General features: G+C 37.5%; 12 protein-coding genes across 12 annotated transcripts; 2 read left to right on the top strand and 10 right to left on the bottom strand.

Annotated features, from left to right (window-relative positions):
* Positions 1–619: 619 nt before the first annotated feature.
* C9374_000986 (uncharacterized protein) lies at positions 620–1,873 on the bottom strand (the record flags this gene model as incomplete). The annotated part of the gene is made up of 1 exon (XM_044700093.1): positions 620–1,873. The coding sequence occupies one exon, from the start codon at positions 1,871–1,873 to the stop codon at positions 620–622; it is 1,254 nt and encodes a 417-aa protein (XP_044552128.1).
* A 105-nt stretch (positions 1,874–1,978) lies between these two features.
* C9374_000985 (uncharacterized protein) lies at positions 1,979–4,053 on the bottom strand (the record flags this gene model as incomplete). Its single annotated transcript, XM_044700082.1, has 3 exons — positions 1,979–2,576; positions 2,640–3,965; positions 4,040–4,053. 3 exons carry the CDS (start codon positions 4,051–4,053, stop codon positions 1,979–1,981), a joined length of 1,938 nt encoding a protein of 645 aa, XP_044552127.1.
* A 72-nt stretch (positions 4,054–4,125) lies between these two features.
* C9374_000984 (uncharacterized protein) lies at positions 4,126–5,367 on the bottom strand (the record flags this gene model as incomplete). Its single annotated transcript, XM_044700071.1, has 1 exon — positions 4,126–5,367. One exon carries the CDS (start codon positions 5,365–5,367, stop codon positions 4,126–4,128), a length of 1,242 nt encoding a protein of 413 aa, XP_044552126.1.
* Positions 5,368–5,978: 611 nt separating this feature from the next.
* Positions 5,979–9,491, bottom strand: C9374_000983 (uncharacterized protein; the record flags this gene model as incomplete). The annotated part of the gene is made up of 8 exons (XM_044700060.1): positions 5,979–6,594; positions 6,701–7,257; positions 7,360–7,387; positions 7,465–7,577; positions 7,644–8,158; positions 8,213–8,560; positions 8,628–8,742; positions 8,841–9,491. The coding sequence occupies 8 exons, from the start codon at positions 9,489–9,491 to the stop codon at positions 5,979–5,981; spliced, it is 2,943 nt and encodes a 980-aa protein (XP_044552125.1).
* Positions 9,492–9,602: 111 nt separating this feature from the next.
* C9374_000982 (uncharacterized protein) lies at positions 9,603–11,345 on the bottom strand (the record flags this gene model as incomplete). The annotated part of the gene is made up of 1 exon (XM_044700049.1): positions 9,603–11,345. One exon carries the CDS (start codon positions 11,343–11,345, stop codon positions 9,603–9,605), a length of 1,743 nt encoding a protein of 580 aa, XP_044552124.1.
* A 190-nt stretch (positions 11,346–11,535) lies between these two features.
* On the bottom strand, positions 11,536–13,225 carry C9374_000981 (uncharacterized protein; the record flags this gene model as incomplete). Its single annotated transcript, XM_044700038.1, has 4 exons — positions 11,536–12,179; positions 12,229–12,657; positions 12,753–12,798; positions 12,875–13,225. The coding sequence occupies 4 exons, from the start codon at positions 13,223–13,225 to the stop codon at positions 11,536–11,538; spliced, it is 1,470 nt and encodes a 489-aa protein (XP_044552123.1).
* A 43-nt stretch (positions 13,226–13,268) lies between these two features.
* Positions 13,269–14,552, top strand: C9374_000980 (uncharacterized protein; the record flags this gene model as incomplete). The annotated part of the gene is made up of 1 exon (XM_044700027.1): positions 13,269–14,552. The coding sequence occupies one exon, from the start codon at positions 13,269–13,271 to the stop codon at positions 14,550–14,552; it is 1,284 nt and encodes a 427-aa protein (XP_044552122.1).
* A 112-nt stretch (positions 14,553–14,664) lies between these two features.
* On the bottom strand, positions 14,665–15,345 carry C9374_000979 (uncharacterized protein; the record flags this gene model as incomplete). Its single annotated transcript, XM_044700015.1, has 1 exon — positions 14,665–15,345. One exon carries the CDS (start codon positions 15,343–15,345, stop codon positions 14,665–14,667), a length of 681 nt encoding a protein of 226 aa, XP_044552121.1.
* Positions 15,346–15,672: 327 nt separating this feature from the next.
* C9374_000978 (uncharacterized protein) lies at positions 15,673–17,535 on the bottom strand (the record flags this gene model as incomplete). The annotated part of the gene is made up of 1 exon (XM_044700004.1): positions 15,673–17,535. One exon carries the CDS (start codon positions 17,533–17,535, stop codon positions 15,673–15,675), a length of 1,863 nt encoding a protein of 620 aa, XP_044552120.1.
* A 340-nt stretch (positions 17,536–17,875) lies between these two features.
* Positions 17,876–19,288, top strand: C9374_000977 (uncharacterized protein; the record flags this gene model as incomplete). The annotated part of the gene is made up of 1 exon (XM_044699993.1): positions 17,876–19,288. The coding sequence occupies one exon, from the start codon at positions 17,876–17,878 to the stop codon at positions 19,286–19,288; it is 1,413 nt and encodes a 470-aa protein (XP_044552119.1).
* A 61-nt stretch (positions 19,289–19,349) lies between these two features.
* On the bottom strand, positions 19,350–19,884 carry C9374_000976 (uncharacterized protein; the record flags this gene model as incomplete). The annotated part of the gene is made up of 2 exons (XM_044699982.1): positions 19,350–19,766; positions 19,831–19,884. The coding sequence occupies 2 exons, from the start codon at positions 19,882–19,884 to the stop codon at positions 19,350–19,352; spliced, it is 471 nt and encodes a 156-aa protein (XP_044552118.1).
* A 52-nt stretch (positions 19,885–19,936) lies between these two features.
* Positions 19,937–20,679, bottom strand: C9374_000975 (uncharacterized protein; the record flags this gene model as incomplete). The annotated part of the gene is made up of 2 exons (XM_044699971.1): positions 19,937–20,145; positions 20,259–20,679. 2 exons carry the CDS (start codon positions 20,677–20,679, stop codon positions 19,937–19,939), a joined length of 630 nt encoding a protein of 209 aa, XP_044552117.1.
* Positions 20,680–20,811: the final 132 nt, after the last annotated feature.

Here is a 20,811-nt window from a genome sequence, read left to right as displayed (position 1 = left end):
ATCAACACCAATTGTACGAGGAGGAAGAGCCACAGGAGGAGTCACAGAAGGGGTCACAAGAAGCCACAGAAGGAGTCACACAAGAAGTCACACAAGAAGCCACCAAAGAAACACCAACGACACGAGATCTCCATGGAGATGAACCAGTCACAGAGTGACGACATGGAAACACTCGACGTGTCCATGTTGAGTGAATAATGACCAGACCCATGGGTGTGTACAAGAACCACCATCCCTCGCACACTCATGTGTGTGTGTAGGGTAGGCAAGCTTTAGCCTCGGCATCGAATATTCCCCTTGTAGGGTTCTCCTTACATTTGGAATGTCAAACCTGATGTGAAATAAAGCTGATCATAATTAATTTTAAATTGACTCTATGGCCAATGTCATTTGATTTGTCAATTTCCGAGTGAGTGCAACGTTCCGTACACTTAAAAATGTTAAAATAGGCAATGTAAATAGAGTATACAATTTGAACGGATCTTTTTCAAGTGTGTACGAAATTAAATATTTGATGATGGAAAGCAGTGTGAGAAGCGAGTGTTTGAGGGACGCTGATGATGATTTGACCATTTTTTTAGGGATAGTTGTACCACGATTTAGATTTTTAATGTGCGACTTACAAAATTTCAATAATTTCCTGAATTTCATTCGGGTCAATCACTTCCGTGACATCATCTTCAATGACTTCGTCCTCTTCATTTTCCTCTTCCTCAATATTAATGACCCTACCCCTAGCTGTAGTTTTTCTGGCTGCATTCTCATTGGGTGAAGAAATATCAATCACATGAGGTGGATGGTTTGGCCTTCTTCTGAATGGGGATGCACTCCTAGCTCTCTCAGGTGTTGCCACAATGGACGAATCATGCTCATCGACAAGTGACACTTGAGAAAGTTCAAAATCTTCTTCATCCTCTTCATCATCATTCAAAACAAAGCTTTCGTCATCATTGGTATGTAAAGCATTTGGATCTACTTCTACAAATCCAGCTAAATTTCCATGCTCATCCGCATCACTAGCATTGGCATCGTCGTCTTCTTCATCTTCTGAATTCTCTGGTTCTATATCGCCATTTCCTCGTCTTTGCAACGAAAACCGAGGATCCTCTTGTGCTTCACCCAAATATAAGTCTCCATTCTCATCAATAAATCCATCAAATTCATCATGATCATTGATAAATGTTTCATCCTCCTCCTCCTCATCATCATAGTCATCTCGTTCATTTCTATAGAACCCATTGACCATTTCCTCAGGCGTTATTTCAAATACCTTCTTTCGGACTGGAATTACCTTGTAGGTGCTTGATTCCTTGCTGTCAAAAACTCGCAAAGATGTGAAGCGAGCCTTACATACAGGACATGTATTCGATTTCTTTCTCCACATGTCAATACATGCATGACAAAATTTATGGGTACAATGATTAAGCTTAGCCAATGGATAGGACATTTCGCACAAGCAAATAATACATGTTTCAGATTCGGATGATGATGAAGCAGCAGTGGTTTTTCCATTTTGTGGCCTTCTATTTTCCTTACAAGTTTCATCGTCATGTAATAGTTGAGCGATATCATCACCATTATCCTCAATAGAACGCTTCAGTTTCTTTGATGATGCACTTGTAGATGATTCTGCATTATTTTGATTCTTCTTTCTTTTGAGAACTAGTTTAGGTTTTGATGATCCCGATGTTGATGATGATGTAGAATTTTGTGGTTCCTTTCTCCGAGATTGATCACTTGTTTTCACAAGACGTCTTCTTTGCTTGTTCTCTCGTGGAGGAGAAAGCATCAACGATTCGTTATTCGTTCTCGTAGTCGATGATGATGACATGGAACTTGTGGTTTCACTGGTGCTGCATTGCGAAGATATCATTTACCAATTTTTTTGCTATTTATTTTGAGCTTAAAATTTGATTTTGTAACGGTAACTCGTCTCCTCCAAAATCGGTGCTGTACGAAATTATTCGTAATTTCACACCTATTCATTGTTGAATTCCAAAAGCTGGTTTGGTCGAGGGGCAATGGTTCTGAAAGTAATATGTGGATTCTTCTTTTCCAGCTCCTCCCACGTTAAAAAGGATGGTAGAGGATCCATCCCTGAGTGCTGTTCTTTGAATCGTTGAATGTCTTCTGGTGCGATCTTGACGTACTCTACCAATTTCAGCTTGGAGCATCCTTCAAATGGATTTTGGTTTTCGTGCCGTGTTTCTTTGATAAACAAAATTGTATCAACAACCAAATGCTCCAGGCTTGGCAAGTTCTTGATAAAGGTTGTAATGTTGGTTGTGTCATATGGCATGTATTCTCTATACTCTACATATTTTAATTGAGGAGAGTTTGTACGTAAATCATGAGCCAATTCTAACGGATTGTCAAGCTGTACAAATGTCAATCTCTTAAGCCCTTTAAAGTTCTTTGCAACTAATTCTATTAACGATGGAAGACCATAACTATAAGAGGACGCCTTGAAGGACTGGTATACAATTAAATTTTTCGCGTAATTCAACAGTAGTGGATGATGAAAAACAGTCTGTATCATATCAGTTGGAGACTGCTGTTGCCTTGGCAGGAACAACCTAGATTAGTAGATGCATCATGTTATCAATGGTTTGCTGTTCAATAGTGTTTCAGATACTTACTTTTCAATACCTGTCCTAGCATCCTGTCCTCCATAAAAAATCTTTTCATTCGAAATCAAACTATTGACACAATAATGGACATCACATGTGAGAAAGACCTGTTGAACCAAATTTCTCCAATATCTATCTGCAGCACTTGATACAATCAACTGTCTTGTGTTGAGGAAGGAAAATATATGTAGCAGCAAATCATCATTTAGTAGTCTGTAATGGAACAATGTAACTGGTTTGCAGAATGGATTAATTAGCTTGGCTTTGAAATTGTCGTCATCTCGTGGTTTGAGCAGACCTTTTCTACCATAGCATGCTGCTCTCATCAGATAGACTTGTTCTCTTTGTTTGGTAAGGGGCATTAAGGAGATACTTGTTGTAAAATCTCTAATCGCTTCGTCCACATGTCCCGAAAAATATAAAGCAAGACCTCTATTGTAAAAAGTTTGATCCAATAGATGGCTCTCATATTTCTGACCCTCCTCCACGGCGTTGTTTAGCCATACAATTGCATCCGAATAGAAAGCACCTCGATAATAAGCCAACCCAACTCTAATATACAACATTTCCGTAGAAATAAAACATTTTGGTTTTGAATGAATCACTGACTTCTCTGCATTGAGACCCATGTCATGATTGATAAAATTCTTCACACTTCCTCCAATGTTGGCGAATGAATTGCTCAAATCGGTCCATGTTTTTCCAATACTCATTGCTGCTCTTTCCAATGGTTGTTTGGCCTCTAATTGCATTTTAAAGAACTCATGCTCCAACTCGGCCATCTTGTTGTCAATAAGGGGTGCATCGTTGCCAAGTATTTTGTGAAGCATCTGTTGAGTTTCTTCTCTATGATGAGTGGCTTTCAAAAACATTTTAGCTGCCTCCACATAGTTCCCTAACCCTTCTTCACAAATGCCGAGAAGATATTCCGACAAATAGAACTGTTTTGAGATGGTCATGGTTTCTGATTTGAGATCACCATTGGGTATCATTGCTAGTGCCTGTTCAAGGTCTTCTTTGGCGTCCTGGAATGAACCTTGTTCAATTTTGGCGACACTTCTATGGATGAGCAATTTGATCAATTCGTCCCTCTGTGAAGCGCTCATATTCATCAAAGATGCGCTTTGCTTAATTTCCTGAATGGAGAGTGTAGTCTTCTCATCCACATTCCGACTTGAAGAGGTTTGAATTTCTTTTGATTTTGTTTTGAACAAGTTTACAATTTTGAGGTTATTCTCACGAATTCGATCATCCATGGAACGAATACCTTTTCCAATGCTGTTAAAGCCCTCGACCACGAAAATAACGGGCAAAAGGAAGAGAGGAGGAGCATAGCTAGGATCCATCGATGATTAAAAAAGACACACTGTGTGATGATCACAACGAAAAATGTGATGAAATACACCTACCATCCACCACACATTTTTTGAGATGAACTTTTTGATGCCAAGTTCATATTCACCAAATCAAACAAATTTGACAATACTGTTGGCGTTTAAACGCCAAGCTGGTTTATTAATTGAGAGAAACTTGGTAAGGTTCTTTCCGAATGGTTTTGGTTGTTGTTTGAATGAACAAACAAGAGAGGAGGTAATGAGAAGCTGCCGTTGTATGCTGCTTCTCCGTCTGGATTTGTTGTGGTATTACTCGAGTGATTGCCACGTGATGAATTTGAGGGTAGAGGCCACTCTAAGGTAGAATAAGAATTCAAATTGTTCAAGATTGGTGGTGAATGCCGACGAGATTGATTTTCCTTTGATTCAGCATGATCATCATCATCATCATGCATGACGACTATTCGGTTGGATGATGAAGGTGGAGTTGGAGGAGGAGGTGATAACACCTTTTTCATGGAAGGAGCCGATTGATGAGGAAGTGTTGCAAATTTGAAAGGAACTTGCTTTTCAATATAGATCAATGGTGTGTTGTTGGTAGTAGTAGTAGTACCACCACTAGCACCAGGATGACTACGCGAGGATAAGCCCTTACTCACTGTAGAAGAAGTTGTAGTGATTGAGGATAAAGGTTCCATCATACCGCTTGGAGGGTACATTTGAGAGTTGCAACAAGTCGATGATGATTGAGCATGTATGTGGTTCGTTGAATAGGGTGGTGAGGGTGAAGCAGAAGACGGAAATTCATCGACAAACACACTCGAAGTTGTCAACTCTCCAGAATCAACAACCATCATCTGGCAATTCAGATTGTTGGACTCTTGATGAGGTGGAAGAAAGGCTTGTTGTGAGGGTTGGTATTGATGAAATTTGAGTTTGGTTCCAACAGACGATGACAACCGTGAAGATTGTTTTCCTTGTTTGGTTTTGTTCAAATGTTTCATCATCATGTGGTGCGGTTTAGATATCATGTGGCCAGACTTGTTCGAGTGCCCATGATCATGTATCGAGGATGAAACCACTGAGGACAATTCTTGAGCTGCCATCATTAACACATCGTGTGGAATGGAACTTTCAAAATCTTGAACATGGAATGCCTTTCGAATGAGTGTTTTGGTGCTATGTCTCGATTTCCAATTTTTGAGAATGAGTCCACAAACAGCCTTGTCTGAGGGTAGTTGTTGTGACTCAACGTTTGGATTGTTGGGAGAAGTTTTGGGATGAGAGTGAAAATTTTGTGGAGTTTGAACCATGGGCCTTGTTGTGGATGACATGGTTGAGTGGTGGTTATTGGTGCTGTGTGTATTGGTCACTCGAATAGGTTGGGGTTGTGGGGTTGACATTGTGGCAAATGTGATCGAAATGTATTCTCGTTCACGAATTGTGTTCTCGTGTACAAGTATCAAAATGACTGTTGCTGCAACAACCGACGAAAGATATCAGAGAAGAGAGCGCGACTCAGAAGATTGCAGGAGAGAGCAGGTGAGATGTTTTTTTGAATTGCCTAATTGTTGTTTGGCTTTTTGATGTTCCAAAAGGGCTTCCAGCAAGGACACATCAGGCAAATTGTCTATCAAAAAAACGTGACGAACGTGACATTTATTAAGAAAAGCATGATGACGTGTTTCCAAAACAAATCAGGTAGATGTTGTTTTGTTATTGAAAAGTCAAAAAAATTATGCAATTGACAACGGACAGTAAATATAATAGTGACCGAATGCCAAAACGAAATGTTGTGCTCTCGGAGAGGAGGTCAGTGAGAGAACGGAAAGTGTCAATACCATCAGCAATCAACAAGCACATAATCATCTACAGTTCTTGTTGCACAGGTGATTGAAATGATACAATGGTGAAAGTAATGGAATTGTGGTAGGATTCGACCAGATTGAAATGCTCCTTATTTTGTGTGTGATCTTTTAGCTTGAAACTAGAAGAAGTTGAGCATATCATGGTTTTACAAATATTGATAGTAACGAGAGGACTCAAATATAGAGGATACATATTTCAGTAGAGCATATGCAGTACCAATTAAACCAATCACAGAAACAACTACATAGGTTTGCATTTGAATCTCAAGAGGAAATCGATATGCAAAGGTTCGATCACGAATATACATGTGGAAAAAGGTTAAATCTCGCAATAATTTCTCTGCCTTACTATCCTTACTTTCTGATGAAGTTGGGAATGTGCCATGATCTAGTGATGCAATGCCACTGTTTTGTTTGTGAGTATTGTTATTTCCATTACCATTTTCAGTGGTAGATGGATCGGCATCAGAAATGTTGAACTTTTTGTTTGCTCCAGGTACAAAGAAAATTCCATAGTCGTACGTGATGGAGTGAGGAACGGCAGCTAAAAAGTCATCAAATCTAAAACTGGTCCAATGATTACTCGTGTAACTCACATGAGTAATTAAAAACATCATGATGGTGAGTACAGCAACATAGTAGGCAAAGAATTTGTATTCTGAACTTCCCCACAAAATCATCAAGACCTCGTTCACACACATGGCTAAGAATAAGAGAACATAGGTAATGGTTAAAATCCAAGAATATCTCACCAATCGTTTGCTAGACAAAGAAATATAGAGAATTAGTTGGTGTATGATGAGAATGGACATTATTCAGCATGGAATCAACAATTAATCATTCAAACTGGAAGAATACTACTACATACCATTCTTTTCTCAAATGTACATAACTGTAAACGCCAGTTTGAAGGTTAAATACTGTCTTTTCCAATTGATGATACAATGTTGAGAAGAAAGTATTCTGATACGAGTTAATTCTATTGCAAAGTAGAAATACCGTCAATAATACCATTGACATGATTGTAAATTTCAAATACCATTGCATTAAATAGAATATAGCACTAGAAATGGTGTCAAGACCTATGGTTTGATTAGTTGCTTTTGCAATGTCCATGTTGGATTGTAAAAAATTGTAGCAATCCACAATAATAATACCGTAGGTTCCATGTAAAAAGAGTAACGAAATAATACATCCTGCTAGTGCTCTTCTGTTGTGAATACTTCTTTGAAGACCAGTTTTTTGCGTGTCTTTCTTCCAATCAAAAAAGTGCTTTTGTTTCTTTTTTCTAAATGAGGTGGTTGCTTCTGAGGTTGGACTTGCGTTAATGATGTTCTCTTCAGACTCCTTATCAATTTGAGTTTGATAAAAGTTGATGAGACTAGTTTTTTCTTCTTCCATTTCTATTTCAGTTGGAATGGGTGGCTATGAAATAATATTGTAAAAATTGAAAATTGAGAACAACAAATAATTTCATCAAGTTATAAATCAAACCTTTAAATATTGACATTGTACTAATATACTTACCTTATAATTGACAAATAATCTCTTATAGCTACATGGACATTGAGTAATTTCGTCCAAGAAATCAAAATGGATCAACCGTTATTCACACCAATACTCTCTACTTACCTTGCCTTTACAGCTAAAATCAAAGCAATATACAACACTAATGGCAGTGCACTGTAAATGACCGATTGAACTCCACCTAAAATAAATCTCACTCGATCCATGCTATCATAGAACTGTATGTAGATTGAATTGTTACGTTCCCCATTCAGAAATCATTAAATGAAAAGTTTTTCGCTTACCTCTGGCATTGCAACAACAATGGATTGCATTGTTTGCAAAATACAACCCAAAACCAAGACAAAGATCACCACTGTTCTGTGAAACCAATTGAAAGGCCTTGGAACAGATCTGTAAGGTCTATACACTCCAATAGCTCCAAGAAGCCACAAATAAATGATATCTCCCCACACAACATTTCGGAAATGATAACGTTGTTTAAACATTCTTCCCAATTCAAAACAAGAAATGCTGAACAATACAACACATAAAAGTATACCAGTCATACAAATCATGGGATAAATATAAGCTCGAAAATTATCCAAATCATCCAATAATTCTTTCTTTGGTGAGTAAATAACTTTACAGCTCAATCGAACGCATCTATTTTCTAAAAAGTAAACCTTATCAATGGTAATATCACTGTTAAGATCACTGTAAATGGCGCTACTTTGATTGTATGCAGTATTTCCACTAATTCTACTGTTCGTGATATTGAAATCAGAATTCGATGTGAAAATTGCTCCTCCATTGATGGCTTGTATTTGAAAAATTTCAGTAATTTCTGTGGTCATGAAAATCAAATACATACCTGAGTTATTGGTAAAGATGCAAGAAGAAAATACGGTATCATTGGAATCGAAGAGTGAAACTCCACCACCACATCCATATTCTTTTTCTGGGTCGTTGAGTGCAGGCAAGTTTTGTGCAAAAATACTTTGATTAATATTAAAGTTAGAGGCAAGAGAAAATTGTAAATGGTTCATACTATCCGTTAACTGAAGATTTCGAATGAAGGCCATACTGCTTCTGATAAAAACTTTGTGGAATGTGACCTGTGCACTTGCGTAGATGCAAGCACTGCCACCAATTGCAGCCTTATTGTGCTCCAATATCACAGACTCTACATACACATTTCTGGAATTGGAAATTAGCAAACCTGTTCGTACGAATACAAATCGTGTTAAAAATTATTATGGTCCAATGTAAACTGAATTAAAACATACCACTTCCACAAGGTCTTGGCACATGCGGATGTGTAAAATTAGCTGCAGCCAATCTACCACCAGTAAGTGTGACTCCTCGAATATCAATATCATGAGTTCCGTCCAAAAAAAATAACTAAACGTTTTGGAAATAAATTATTTCGAGCGATTGAATCAATTTTCACACACAAATAATTTTTCCCTCAATTTTCACAAACTAGTTCTTTAACCTACCTGTCCAGATATATCATTGGCTCTAATAACTGTTTTTTCGGGATATTTTGGCATTGTTGATGTGATACTGGTATAAGGCCTTGCAATTCTAGCCTCTCGTCCTTCGATTTTATGTTCTCCATGTTCCATCACAATGACAAATCGAACACTCTCTGGATCTGTATCATTATTGTTGACATAATCCAGAGCTTCATCGAGAGTATCAAATACGATTGAAATATTCATTCCGTTCGGAACTGCAATCGTCTCACGATCATCATCCAAAAACATAGGACTTTCATTGTGATCGCTCAACACAAATAAAAATTCGGTCTTGTAGTTGGTTCTTGCTTTAGGAGTAAATTCTCTTCTCCGATGAGAGAGCCTTTGCTTGGAAAGTTTATACACCTTCTCCATAGAAGGTTGGATAGCCATCCATTTCTCGTGCTCGGATGGTGCAATTCTCACATACACATCGGAAGCTACATCTGCATCAGCCCAGGTCTCTGTAGGTGCTTCCGACAGTCGGTAGTGTCTGGCCTCTACAACGTTGGAAGTGGTAAAGATCACGAGTAGGAATGATGACATGATCATGGCAAGTACTCCAGCCATGAAAAACACCAACTTGATCTGTGGATAGCGTCGGGCAGGTGAAAATCCTTGTACGATCATTTTTTTGGAGAGAAGGTTGTTGGAATCTAACGCCCTTAGTAGAAGCAAGATGTAATGAATGTCACATAGAACAACGCACGTATCAAGATATTTTGAACTACAATAATAATTTTAATCTTTGTAATCTTTCATTGGGTCGTCGAAAAGTGTCTTATTTTTACGATATGCTTCCATTTCTTCCTCCGTCACATTGTAGTTGTGGTGATCTGATCCAGAGTACTTGGTTTTCTTCTCATTCCAAGACGTCTTTTCTTCTACTTTTCTCTTCTTTTCTTGTGGAATAGGAACTGCAAAATCTTTCTTTTCGACTCGACCATCTTGCCGTCCGTCTTGTCTACCATCTTGCCTAGATGTATTATTCGTTAAATTTGATGTTCGTGGTTGGCTATGTTGAATTTTGTTGGTAGCAGAAGTGCTTTGTGCAGAGGAAGATTTCTCTGAGGGTAAAACGTCTCCATTCGTGGTAGACATAGTGGAAGATGACGATGTAGCAATACTCGTTGGTGATATGTTTGTACAGTAGCATTTTCTGTCAAATTGTTTACAGCATTTAAATCCCCACCCTTTCTTTGCATCCCAGTATGATCCAAACACACTAGTATGTCCATTATAGTACATGTCCTCCTCATATTTACTCTTAATTGTAGCCTGTTGTTTTCCACCAATTATTCTACCACTTGTTGAATATTCTGCATAGTTTTCTGTTTGTGCACTTTCGAATTCGGTTGGTTTGTTAAGGAATTTTTCTCCGCCATATCGTTCAATAACAGCTTTTTTCCTAGAATCTTCCAACTCTTTTTTCTTTGTAAGGAAGTTTGAAAAGCCCATGAAAGCTTGAGTAGGAACCGCAGTTAAGTTAATATCCTCTCCTCTTTTGCCTGCGTCCCACATAAACTTTTGAGCCTGTATAAATTCTTGATATTCTCCAGTTTTTTTGGCTGCATTGTCGCCAATATACGTTGCTTCACTAGGATCAACAAAAGGTAAAGGATTTCCTCTCATGGAACGAGTTTTTGGATCATAGTGAGCACTATCTAATTCCAAATTGTAAAGATATTTAGGAATGTCCTCACGTGTACGCATTGACTGGGAGACACTTGCTGTTTTCACTTCTTTCTTTCCATTTCGTGCAGATTCCAAATCTTCATCTCCACTGTCGGAAGAAGAAAAATATTCATCATCATCGCTTGATGAGTTATCATCCTCTTGTTGTTTGTCACTTGTCTCTCCGTTCATTTTCTTTTTCATTTCCTCTTTTCTTTTTTGTTTTTCGATCATCTTTTCATGAAGTTTTCGATCCTTATTTTTCTTTCGTTCTTGTTCTAATTCTTGATGTACCTCAATGACTTCTTTAGAATACAGATCAGGGTTATAACCGTTCCAACGATCTCTCTTTGCTTCAAATCCTTTCAATTCTACCTGCTGAACATATTCATCAGGAGCAATATCGAGATTGGTGATAGCTGCACCCTTTCTTCGGGGCCTTTCTGTGCAATCTTTTGTTGCATGAGTCATTGCTCCGCAATTCTTGCAAGCACCTTTTCTATATTTTGTTGATGCCAACACTTTGATTCCTCTGTTATACCAATTTGAAAAATCCTCTCGTTCTTGTTCTAAATATCTTTGATGGTCCAAGGAAGGAGCACCCTTGTCTACGTACCATGGTGCTTGCTTGATGTATTGCGGAATATGCGGATTGATGTCTCTTCCTTGCTCATCCTTCTCCGGCATGATCAAACCATTTTTACGAGCTTCTTCGATGAGTTGTTGTTTCTTGTACTCCTCTCTTGAAAGACGTTGCGAAGAAGCAACTGCATCTGATTTGCCGTCCAGCGGTGTGGTTTGCAGGGACATTTTTTTTGATTTTGGTACAATTAAAAATAATTGAAGGTCTTGAAATCATTGATCCTGGAGGTTCTCTCGACACCCAATAAATATAAAATCTCATATGCTACTCACTCCATTTTATGACTACGTACAGCAGAAAAATCTGTTCTTGAAACGATAACATGATAAAGGCTTGTTGTTAATTCGTGCACACAAACTACAGCATCTTTTTGATGAACTTTGCAGCAAAGAACCCAATAGTTTGAGGTGTGTGTATTGGATCAAAACGTAAAACCCTACTTCGAAGAGAAGAATCTTTGATGATACTTGGTAACCCTTCACTAGCATAGGCCTTCAAATTGGCCTCAACTAATTCTATCTTTGATTGGAATTGATTGAGAAACCAAAGTACGTTCTCCTCGTTTTCCATTGGATTAATTGTACAAGTTGAATAAACAAGCACACCTCCCGGTTTCAGAACTTTGAAAGCCTGTGACAACAGTTTACGTTGATATTCTGCTGTTTGTCTAAGTGAATCTAATGAAATTTCTTTGAAAGAAAGAGAGCCTTTGAGTCCTAAACCTGAGCATGGTGCATCAAGAAGAACCTTGTCAAAATATTCTTCTTCAAGAAAATGTGTTGCATTTGTTGTGGTCACTTCTTTGGCCACCAGTGCGGTCTGCTCGTTTTGAACGTCTAATCTTCTTGTTGCCTTTGTACCATCCAATACAATGGGTTTCATCATGTGATAACCAAGCTTTTCTCGTAATGTCACCAATTTGTCAACTTTTGATTTTTGGCGATCACAACAAATTAATTCTCCATCTTGCATGAGATTTGCAATGTGAGTGGTCTTTCCACCTGTGTCATTGAAGCATGTTATTGTCATTGTACATGCAATAGAACTTACCTGGAGCTGCACACATGTCCAGTATTTTATCTCCCTTTTGTGGTTCTAAAAGATGTGAAACAACCATAGAGCAAATGTTTTGGGCAAAAAACTCATGATAATATTTTTGTGATAAATTATTGAGGGAGCATGTTTCATACAGTGGTTGAGTAACTTCTAAGGCCACACCTTTTCTTGTCTGGAAAATGCTAGCTCGATCCATTTGAATAACACCATTACCGATATAAATAAAATTTCCTTCAGACCCGCTGAGCATGTCAGATATGGATTTTTCAAACTTAAACCCCTTAATGGTCTGAGATTGCACGTCACATAATATTGCCACTAAGGAGTTTTGGCGAATATTCTTGGATGTCGCTAAAACTCCAGGGCTAAATACATGAGATCCTCTCAAAACAGCTTGTCCACAGAGTCTATCCACAACAATGACTGGTAAAGCGAAATGATCCAAAAATTCAAATTAATGTTCACCATAGTTGAAAAACCTCGAAATGTCATCTAGTGTTTCAGCTTTAAATACCTACACTCTCTAATATTTTCAAAACTTGGAAATAATTTCGTTACAGGTATCTTCATGTTTCAATAATTATAATAATCCACAACCTTGCTCAAAATTATGTATATTCACCATCATGGTTGTACCTACAGTTAAACAATCTGGAACATGTTCATCTCTCTTCACTTCGTACTTATTTTCCAAAATTTCACTCAATTTCATTCTTGCTTGTTCCATGATTTCATCATGACTCTTATTTTCATCCATTTTTCGAAAGTGTAATGTATTCACTCGAACAGTGGAAATATTCGGAGGTGTCTGTAAAGCCTTTTTCAAACTCTCTCCTCCATCTTTCAAATCCATGGCCTGTACCAAATACTCTTGTACTTCGGGTTGAAATAAATCAATTTTAAAATGATGTAGATCTTCCTCATCGTGATTCATCTCTTGAACGGATGTTTGTTGTTCGGAACAGGAAGATGATGGTGTGATGGTGGTCATGTTCGTACAAGCACACAAGCAAATTAATTTTTTTTTGAAAAAAATGAGCAAATCTGTGGTGGTTGATAATGGCTCTTATGAGATGCGTTTTGGATTATCGGGTGATGAGATCCCACTCGAGACGTTCCACACAATGGACAAGGAATTCTTACACAATGGACAGGCTCCAATGAAAAGAGGATTGATCAATGATTTTGATGCCATGGATAAAGTTTGGCGCTACGGATTTAATGCTCTTCAAAAACCCGAACATGACTTGGATTCTTCGCCATTGGAGATGAGTGTCATCATGTCGGAACATCCTCTTGCTCCCAAGCTACATACTGAAAAAATTACTCAACACGTTTTTGAACAATATGAAGTACCAGCATTTTACATTGCTAATCAAGGTCTTTTAGCTTTATATAGTTGTGGTAAAATTACTGGTATTGTTTGTGATGTTGGCTACGAACAAACAAGATTTACGCCAATATATGAAGGATTGGCATTTACACATGCTGCTGATTTTGTAAATATTGGAGGAAAGCACGTCAATGACTATCTTAAGCAATTGATCTTAAAGCAACTAGAGTCACAAAAATCGTCTGAAAAGCCATTAGACGGCATGGATACCACTGATGACTCGTCACACCCAAAACCTACTACTAAGAATACTCTGAATGCTGACTTTTTGACAATGAACGAACAGGAGCTCAACCATACATTTAACGATGAAGTAATTGAGCAAATGAAACGAAAGTTAGCTTTTACAACAAATTACGAATATTCTAAGCAATTGAAAATGTCGCAAGAGTTGAAACAAAAGACTGAAGAGAGCATTCAATCGGGTGCGGATTCCGGCGACCAACAAGGAGACAAGAAAAAGCAAGCTAAAACCAAGTCTGCCGCTTTAAATTACTATAAGGATTATACTCTTCCTGACGGTAAAAAGATATGGGTTGGACAGATTGAGAGATTTTTACCTACTGAGGTTTTCTTTAACCCCTCAGCTCACAACAAGGAGCTCGAGATTCCTGGTATTCAAACAATTCTTTTTGAGTGTGCTAGTCAGTGTGAATTCGATACAAAGAAAGAAATGCTGTCAAATGTCATTGTTTGTGGAAGCACAGCCTCTATTAATGGCTTCCCCAAGAGAGTGAGCATTGAAGTTCAAGAACTAGCTACTACAAGCACAGTTGTAAGCTTAATTGAGTCCAAAGATCCTGTGAATGCTGTTTGGTATGGTGCTTCAGTTCTCTCCTCTCTTTCGTCCTTCAACCTAATGTGGATTAAGAAGGGAGATTACAATGAGTACGGTCCTCAAATTATTCATAGAAGAACTTATTAAGGTGCGTGACACTCTCAACACATGATCGAGCAATCCTTGTATCAACATTTTGTGGTCATAGACTGTAACATTGACAATCATGAACCCAAATTCAATGAAAATAATAATAACTTTATTCTTTATGCTTCTTGTAGTATGGTGTCTGTATACTGTCAGCAATATTCTTAATTTGCTCACTCAAAACTTCAATGGTCCTGGTATAAATTTTCTTCTGGTCTTCTTCAGTTCCTACAATTTTGTTCCAAATCTTAAACACATTGTCGGTAGGTCTCTGAGAAACGCTCAATCCACAAATTTCATCACCAGGTTGCAAAACAGAATGATATTGTTCTCCAATAACAGCTAGCACCAACTCTCTCCACACAACATCAGAAACATCTTTCGAGATACGGAACACCCATTCTCCACCATTCACATTATATGGGTCCTCCCAAGCTGGTGCAATCTTTAAATGTTGGACTTTGGTTGTTACGTCCGTTGATTCATTCAAATTCTTCATCAAGTGGAATGATTCTTTCACCTTGAGATGAGAAAGATCTGGCAAATTATTAAAACAGCTCCAAAACTCTTGAATGGTCCCGAATTCACACAACTCACTCAAGTGTTCTAGACTCTTCCAAGCATCTCCTGTTGTTACTTTCTCGTGCCAAAATCTCCACTTGTTCTTTAAAGGCTTTGGCTTTGATTTTGGTTTCTTCTCTTCCACTGGAGGTTGCTCGTCGAAATATTCCTCCTCGTTGGTGGGTGTTGTTGATGATTCATCCATGGGTGATTGGTCTGCTGATGATGACATTATTGATGATTGGGAAATTAGAAGGATTTTGGGAATGTTAGAGGAAATTGGAAAAGCTTGGAAAATTTCAATTTAATATTTTCGGTTATTTGGATACGGAAACTTGTTGAAAGATGTAAAGCTGGGAAAGGAGCAGCAACCAAGCGTGAACGGAGCGATGATGATGGAGGAAAAATTTTTTACAACACAAAATCAGAATTTTCGAAAAGGGGACTCCCTTTGGACTGTATGAATTCACCAGACCCATGTTTCATGCAACATGACAAGACTTCTGGGGTTCAAAGAAGTCTTGTCCCTTAATTTAATGTCACCTAGGACTGTCTCCTTTTACTCATTCACATAACGTTCAAAAAGAGTGGCAATGTTGATTTCTGCTGCACAATCTCTCACCACAGAATAGTTGTACTTGCTTGAGAGAGTGAGTTGCTGAAGCGAATGATCCATATTACTCTCAACTTCCTTTTTCCACTCCAGAATACTCTTGCTGATCAAATTGGAAATATGAGGAATGAAATCAGGTCCTCCACTAAACCTCTCAGCATAAGGAGAGTTGCTGATTAAATTTCTAAGAATGAATAGTAAGCGAGGGATGTCAAAAAGTTGATTCTTATTCACCTTCTTGGAGTCGATTTTTGTAGTACTAGTACTGCTCTCACTCTCCTTTTTACGTTTCTTTCGTTGTTGCTTTGGTTTGGATTTGTTGTCTAATAAAGCATCCCATTGCTTGGCATTTCGAGAAGCAATGTAAGAAGCTACAATTATGAATTTCTCCAGAATTTCACAATCAACAATTTCGGTGTTATTGGCAAGATCTAGCTCTGAGACGAGTTGAGAGATGTTCATGGCCGTACCTGTGGATTTAGTTGTAGATAAATTTCCATCCATCACCGTTGAACGATGGGTAGTTGTTGCCGTCAAAGTATGATTCATATCCAATGCCTTCACATTGTAAATATCAAACATGATCACTAATTGATGAAATGAAAAATTACTGATTTTCTTGAACAAGTTTAAAGCGTTTCTCTCTGCAGTGGTACCACTGCCTTCCTTGCTCCATTCGTTGTGGCAATAGTTGAATAAACTTGGAATGAGTTTTACATAGACCAGGACATTCTTCTCCATATGAATGTGAGTCCTTAAAACGAGCTCAATAAAATCCTCATATTCGTGTCTGTGCTTGCCCTCTAGTGAAATATTTTTCATTAAAAAGTTCGTAATGATCGCAATGTCGTGATCTACGTTGGTCGTATTAATTGTTCGATAGAGAATATTTGGTAGAATGCAATTAAATCCATTGCTCTTAAACGTCACGTTATTGAAAGAAATAGGTTTGTTATCCACGTTAAATACACACATGTTTTGATTTGAGGCATTGAAAATATCATTCAACACTGGTAACACCTCTTCATTGACTCCTCTCACAATCAGACAAAATCTGTAATCATAAAACACACAATCATCATCGGAAAGCATGTTGAGAAAATATGATTTAGATGGAGCCTTTTTGACCTTTTCAAACGTTTCCATTTTCATAAGAATGGAATATAATAACTTGGTGATGGTAGGATAATCATTGATGTCAATGAGAATTATCTTGAGAGTTTTATCGGAAAATATTTCAGAATTATTACGAGATGTATAATGAATTAAATGTTGAACATGGTAATCAACTATTGTACTATTCAAATCTATATGAACAAAACCATGTTTCCATAATTTAAAAAAGCTGTTATAATTTTCATGAATATAGGGCAAGAGAGTTGGTTTAGAATCGTCGAATAATAGACTAATTTCAAAATTTTCTTGTGTCAAGGAAAGACGAAGTTTGGACGTGTCATCTATTTGAGAATTATTTAAAACATCTTGTTCTTGGGATTTCTTGAGAACAAGTTCTTCCTCCTCCAACATGTGATGAATTTCTTTGTATATTTCGTCTTCTTCTTCTTCGTTTGATGAATCGCTATAGTCTTCATCATTGATATCCTCATGATCATCATTGTCCTCGTCATCATCGTCTTGGGTCATGAGAGCGTTTTCATCGCCGTTCGCCAACACGAATGAGTTATTGGTATGGGTGTAATCCATACCGTCGGAGTTGTCATGATGATCATTACCATCCTCCTTTGCTTGGGAGGGTATTTTCTTGGTTCGTCGTTTCTTCACAGGTGTCTGTTCCTCAAAAGCGAGCATTTTTTGCTTGTGACCAAACGTTCATCCATCGAGCAGAGAACTTAGTATTGGGAGTTCTGCTATGTAACACAATCAGCTTAATGAAATATTGTGTTACTTCATTCGACGCTCGTGTAGCTCAGTTGGATAGAGCACAGGACTTCTAATCCTGGGGTCGTGGGTTCGAGTCCCGTCTCGAGTATATTTTGCACCCGAAAATAACATGAATGTTGAACTCCTAATTGAAATTGAAGCTTGGAAAACCAGCCTCCTCCATAAATGTTTCTGTAAGCATTCCGAGTTGGAATCATCATCAAAAAAATTCATCATCAACGCTCTTTAAATTATTCTTATCATCATCATGTCCCGATTAGTGAAAACACCAGTTAATCAAATTCTGCATACGAACGTAGCAGTAGTACGGATGAAGATACAAAAAGCAGTTTTTGAAATTGCTTGCTACAAGAACAAAGTCATGTCTTGGCGAAAAGGTATTGAAAAAGATTTGGATGAAGTGGTACAAATTGATACCGTCTTTACAAATGTTTCAAAAGGAGAGGCTGCTAAAAAGAGTGATCTCTTGAAATATTTCAACACTTCGGATACAAGAGAAGTTTGTAAAATTATTTTGCGAGAAGGTGAATTGCAAGTGAGTCCTAAAGAGAGAGAATTAATGTATGAATCCATGTTTAAAGATATCGTTACGATCATCACCAACAAGTGTATCAATCCCGATACGCAAAGACCATATCCTGGAGGAGTTATTGAAAGAGCGCTCAAGGAACAAATTCACTTCTCAGTCAAACCAAGTAAAGGTACCAAACAACAAGCATTGGAAGCAATTAGAAAATTGAAAAAGAAAATTCCAATTGAAAGAGCAAACATGCGTTTAAAATGTACATTGTCTGGAAAGGAAAATGTTAGAAAATTGAGACAACTTTTCAAAAATGCTAACAAGGAAGAGGAACAAGTGAAAATTGAACAAGATGATTATGATCAGGATAGTGAGACTGCCAATATTGTTTGCCTTGTAGATCCAGGTCTTTATCGAGACATTTTTGACTTGATTCAAGAGGATGGAGAAGTTCAAGTTTTGGATACTTCTGTTTCTGAGGAAGGCGACACTACAATTGACGAAATTGAAGAGGCAGAAGAAAATAAGGCTGAAATTCAAGAGGAAAGTTCAGAAGCTGTTGAAGAAGATCATGATGACGAGGAAAGCAAAACTATTTCTAAGAAATCTAAAAAGAAAGAATCTGCTGTAGAGGGTGACAAGTCAAAAAAGTCGAAAAAAGAAAAGAAATCCAAAGAAACAAGTTCTCAAAATGAAATGGCTAGCGACGAGGAAGAAAAGACCACAAAGAAAACCAAGAAAAAGCCTAAATCACAAAAACCAGCAAGCGACGAAGAATTAGAAGAAACCAAGAATGTAAATAATGAGACTGACGAAGAAAAGGAACCCTCATCTGTAACAAGGCCAAATAAGAAAGACAAAAAGAAGGCTAAAAAGAATAAGAATCAAAATAACGACAATTCAGATGATGAAAAGCCACCAAAGAAAGAAGATGTAGATGACACTCAACCAAAAAGGCCAAGCAAAAAGGAGTTAAAAAAGGCAAAGAAAAATAAGCAAGCCTTAAAAGAAGAAGAAATTTCAGAAGAAGAAGACAATGATGATACAGAAACCAATGAAGAAATTCCAAAAACAAAACCCACGAGAAAAGAACGAAAACAAAAGAAAGGCAATCAGAAGAATGTGGAAACTGACGAATAAAATTTTATTATTCAGTTAGCTTGATTTGAGCAAAGAATGAATCTCTTAAAACTGGCAATGACTACACATCGAATATGTGACAATAGGGCCCATCTGAAGAGAATTGTAAACCTTGTCTATTTCCATAAGTGCCTGAAATAATAACAGTGCCTTCTCTTCCTGTCATCATAGAGTGGACTTCTTTAACAAAATGTTCATACAACTGCAATCCTGTATCTTTGTCAATTAATTGATAATATTGGAAATTCTTATCCTTTAATTTTCCTGCAATTGAAGCTTGGGGAACTATAACAATATCGAAATTATCTAACTCGCAAATTGCTTGTTTTCCATTGTCTAGCCCTGTAGAAATGCTTTTCGATTGAAGAATTTGTTTCACTATTTTTGAAACATCTTCGGGAGTACATCCTTTCATAAAAGAAAGGTATAGAACCACTCCTCGATTATTCACAGTTGATTTCCATTCGTCCACATTATTCTTTGATTTTTGGAACACCATCATTTCCGTACAATTACATGAGGTGATGACCCAGTGCACTTACCATCAACAAACTGGCAGAATTGACATTTTGAAGGATAACTCGTGCTTTGGACATTTTTTTAAAGTTTGATGGCAGTTATGCAATTCCGAGAAGCAAGTTGTTGTCTCTAATTCTTGGTCTTTTTTGTCGGTCGAGTGAAGAGAAATTCTGAAATGTTTTTGACGTCATTGGGAATGACCAGATAGCTTCCATTGGCAGACGAAATGCTTCTCACAATTGGAACATGATTTGAGGTATATGGTTTGTACTCGTTTGTTGTATGCTTGTGAGATCGTTTCTTCTTTTTCTTTCCGTCGCCACTCATTGATGCAGATTCTAACAATTATGTGGTCATCAAGAATGTCAGGTTCAAAATTTTGGTGATCCGATGAATAATAATTAAATATTAATTACAGTTTGATTAAATTGATTCTTAACTAACAACATACCCACTCTCTTGAGTACCTTTTTAATGGCTTCATCGGCTTTATCTTTCCGTTTACGAGCAGGTTTTTTAAATTGAAGATTATCTGTGTTGATGATAGTATTGCTTGCCATCAGAACAGCTTCATCAATGTTCGTCGGAAGAAAATTCTCTCCCTCTTGCAAAGTGGTGCTACTTTGTTGTGCACTACTAGCAATGCTCTCATTGTCATCCAATATATTCAGTGGTGTTGTTACACCTGATTTATTATCTTCATCGTCCTCGTCTTCTTCATCATCATCATCATTGTCAGACTCCTCTTCATCCTCATCCGTTTCTGATTCTTCCTTTTCGTTCTCTTTGTTGGATATTTCTGCTATGGAAGAGGTTTCTTCTTGAACATCTTCTTCTTCATCCTCGTCCATAATGACTTTGTTTTTCACCATTTTTTTGTATCAATGTTAAAGCAAAAGAGGATGCGACCAAGTGTAATACACAAGCCAACCTTTCCTTAATGAATGTAAATCTCAACCTAAGTATCAAGAATGCACAACCAGTCCCGTTGACCAAATTTATTG

The sequence above is a fragment of the Naegleria lovaniensis genome (assembly GCF_003324165.1).
Source record: "Naegleria lovaniensis strain ATCC 30569 chromosome Unknown tig011, whole genome shotgun sequence".
Taxonomy (NCBI): domain Eukaryota; phylum Heterolobosea; class Eutetramitea; order Acrasida; family Naegleriidae; genus Naegleria; species Naegleria lovaniensis.
The sequence above is the reverse complement of the archived record's forward strand: the minus strand, read 5'-3'. Positions and strand labels throughout refer to the sequence as shown.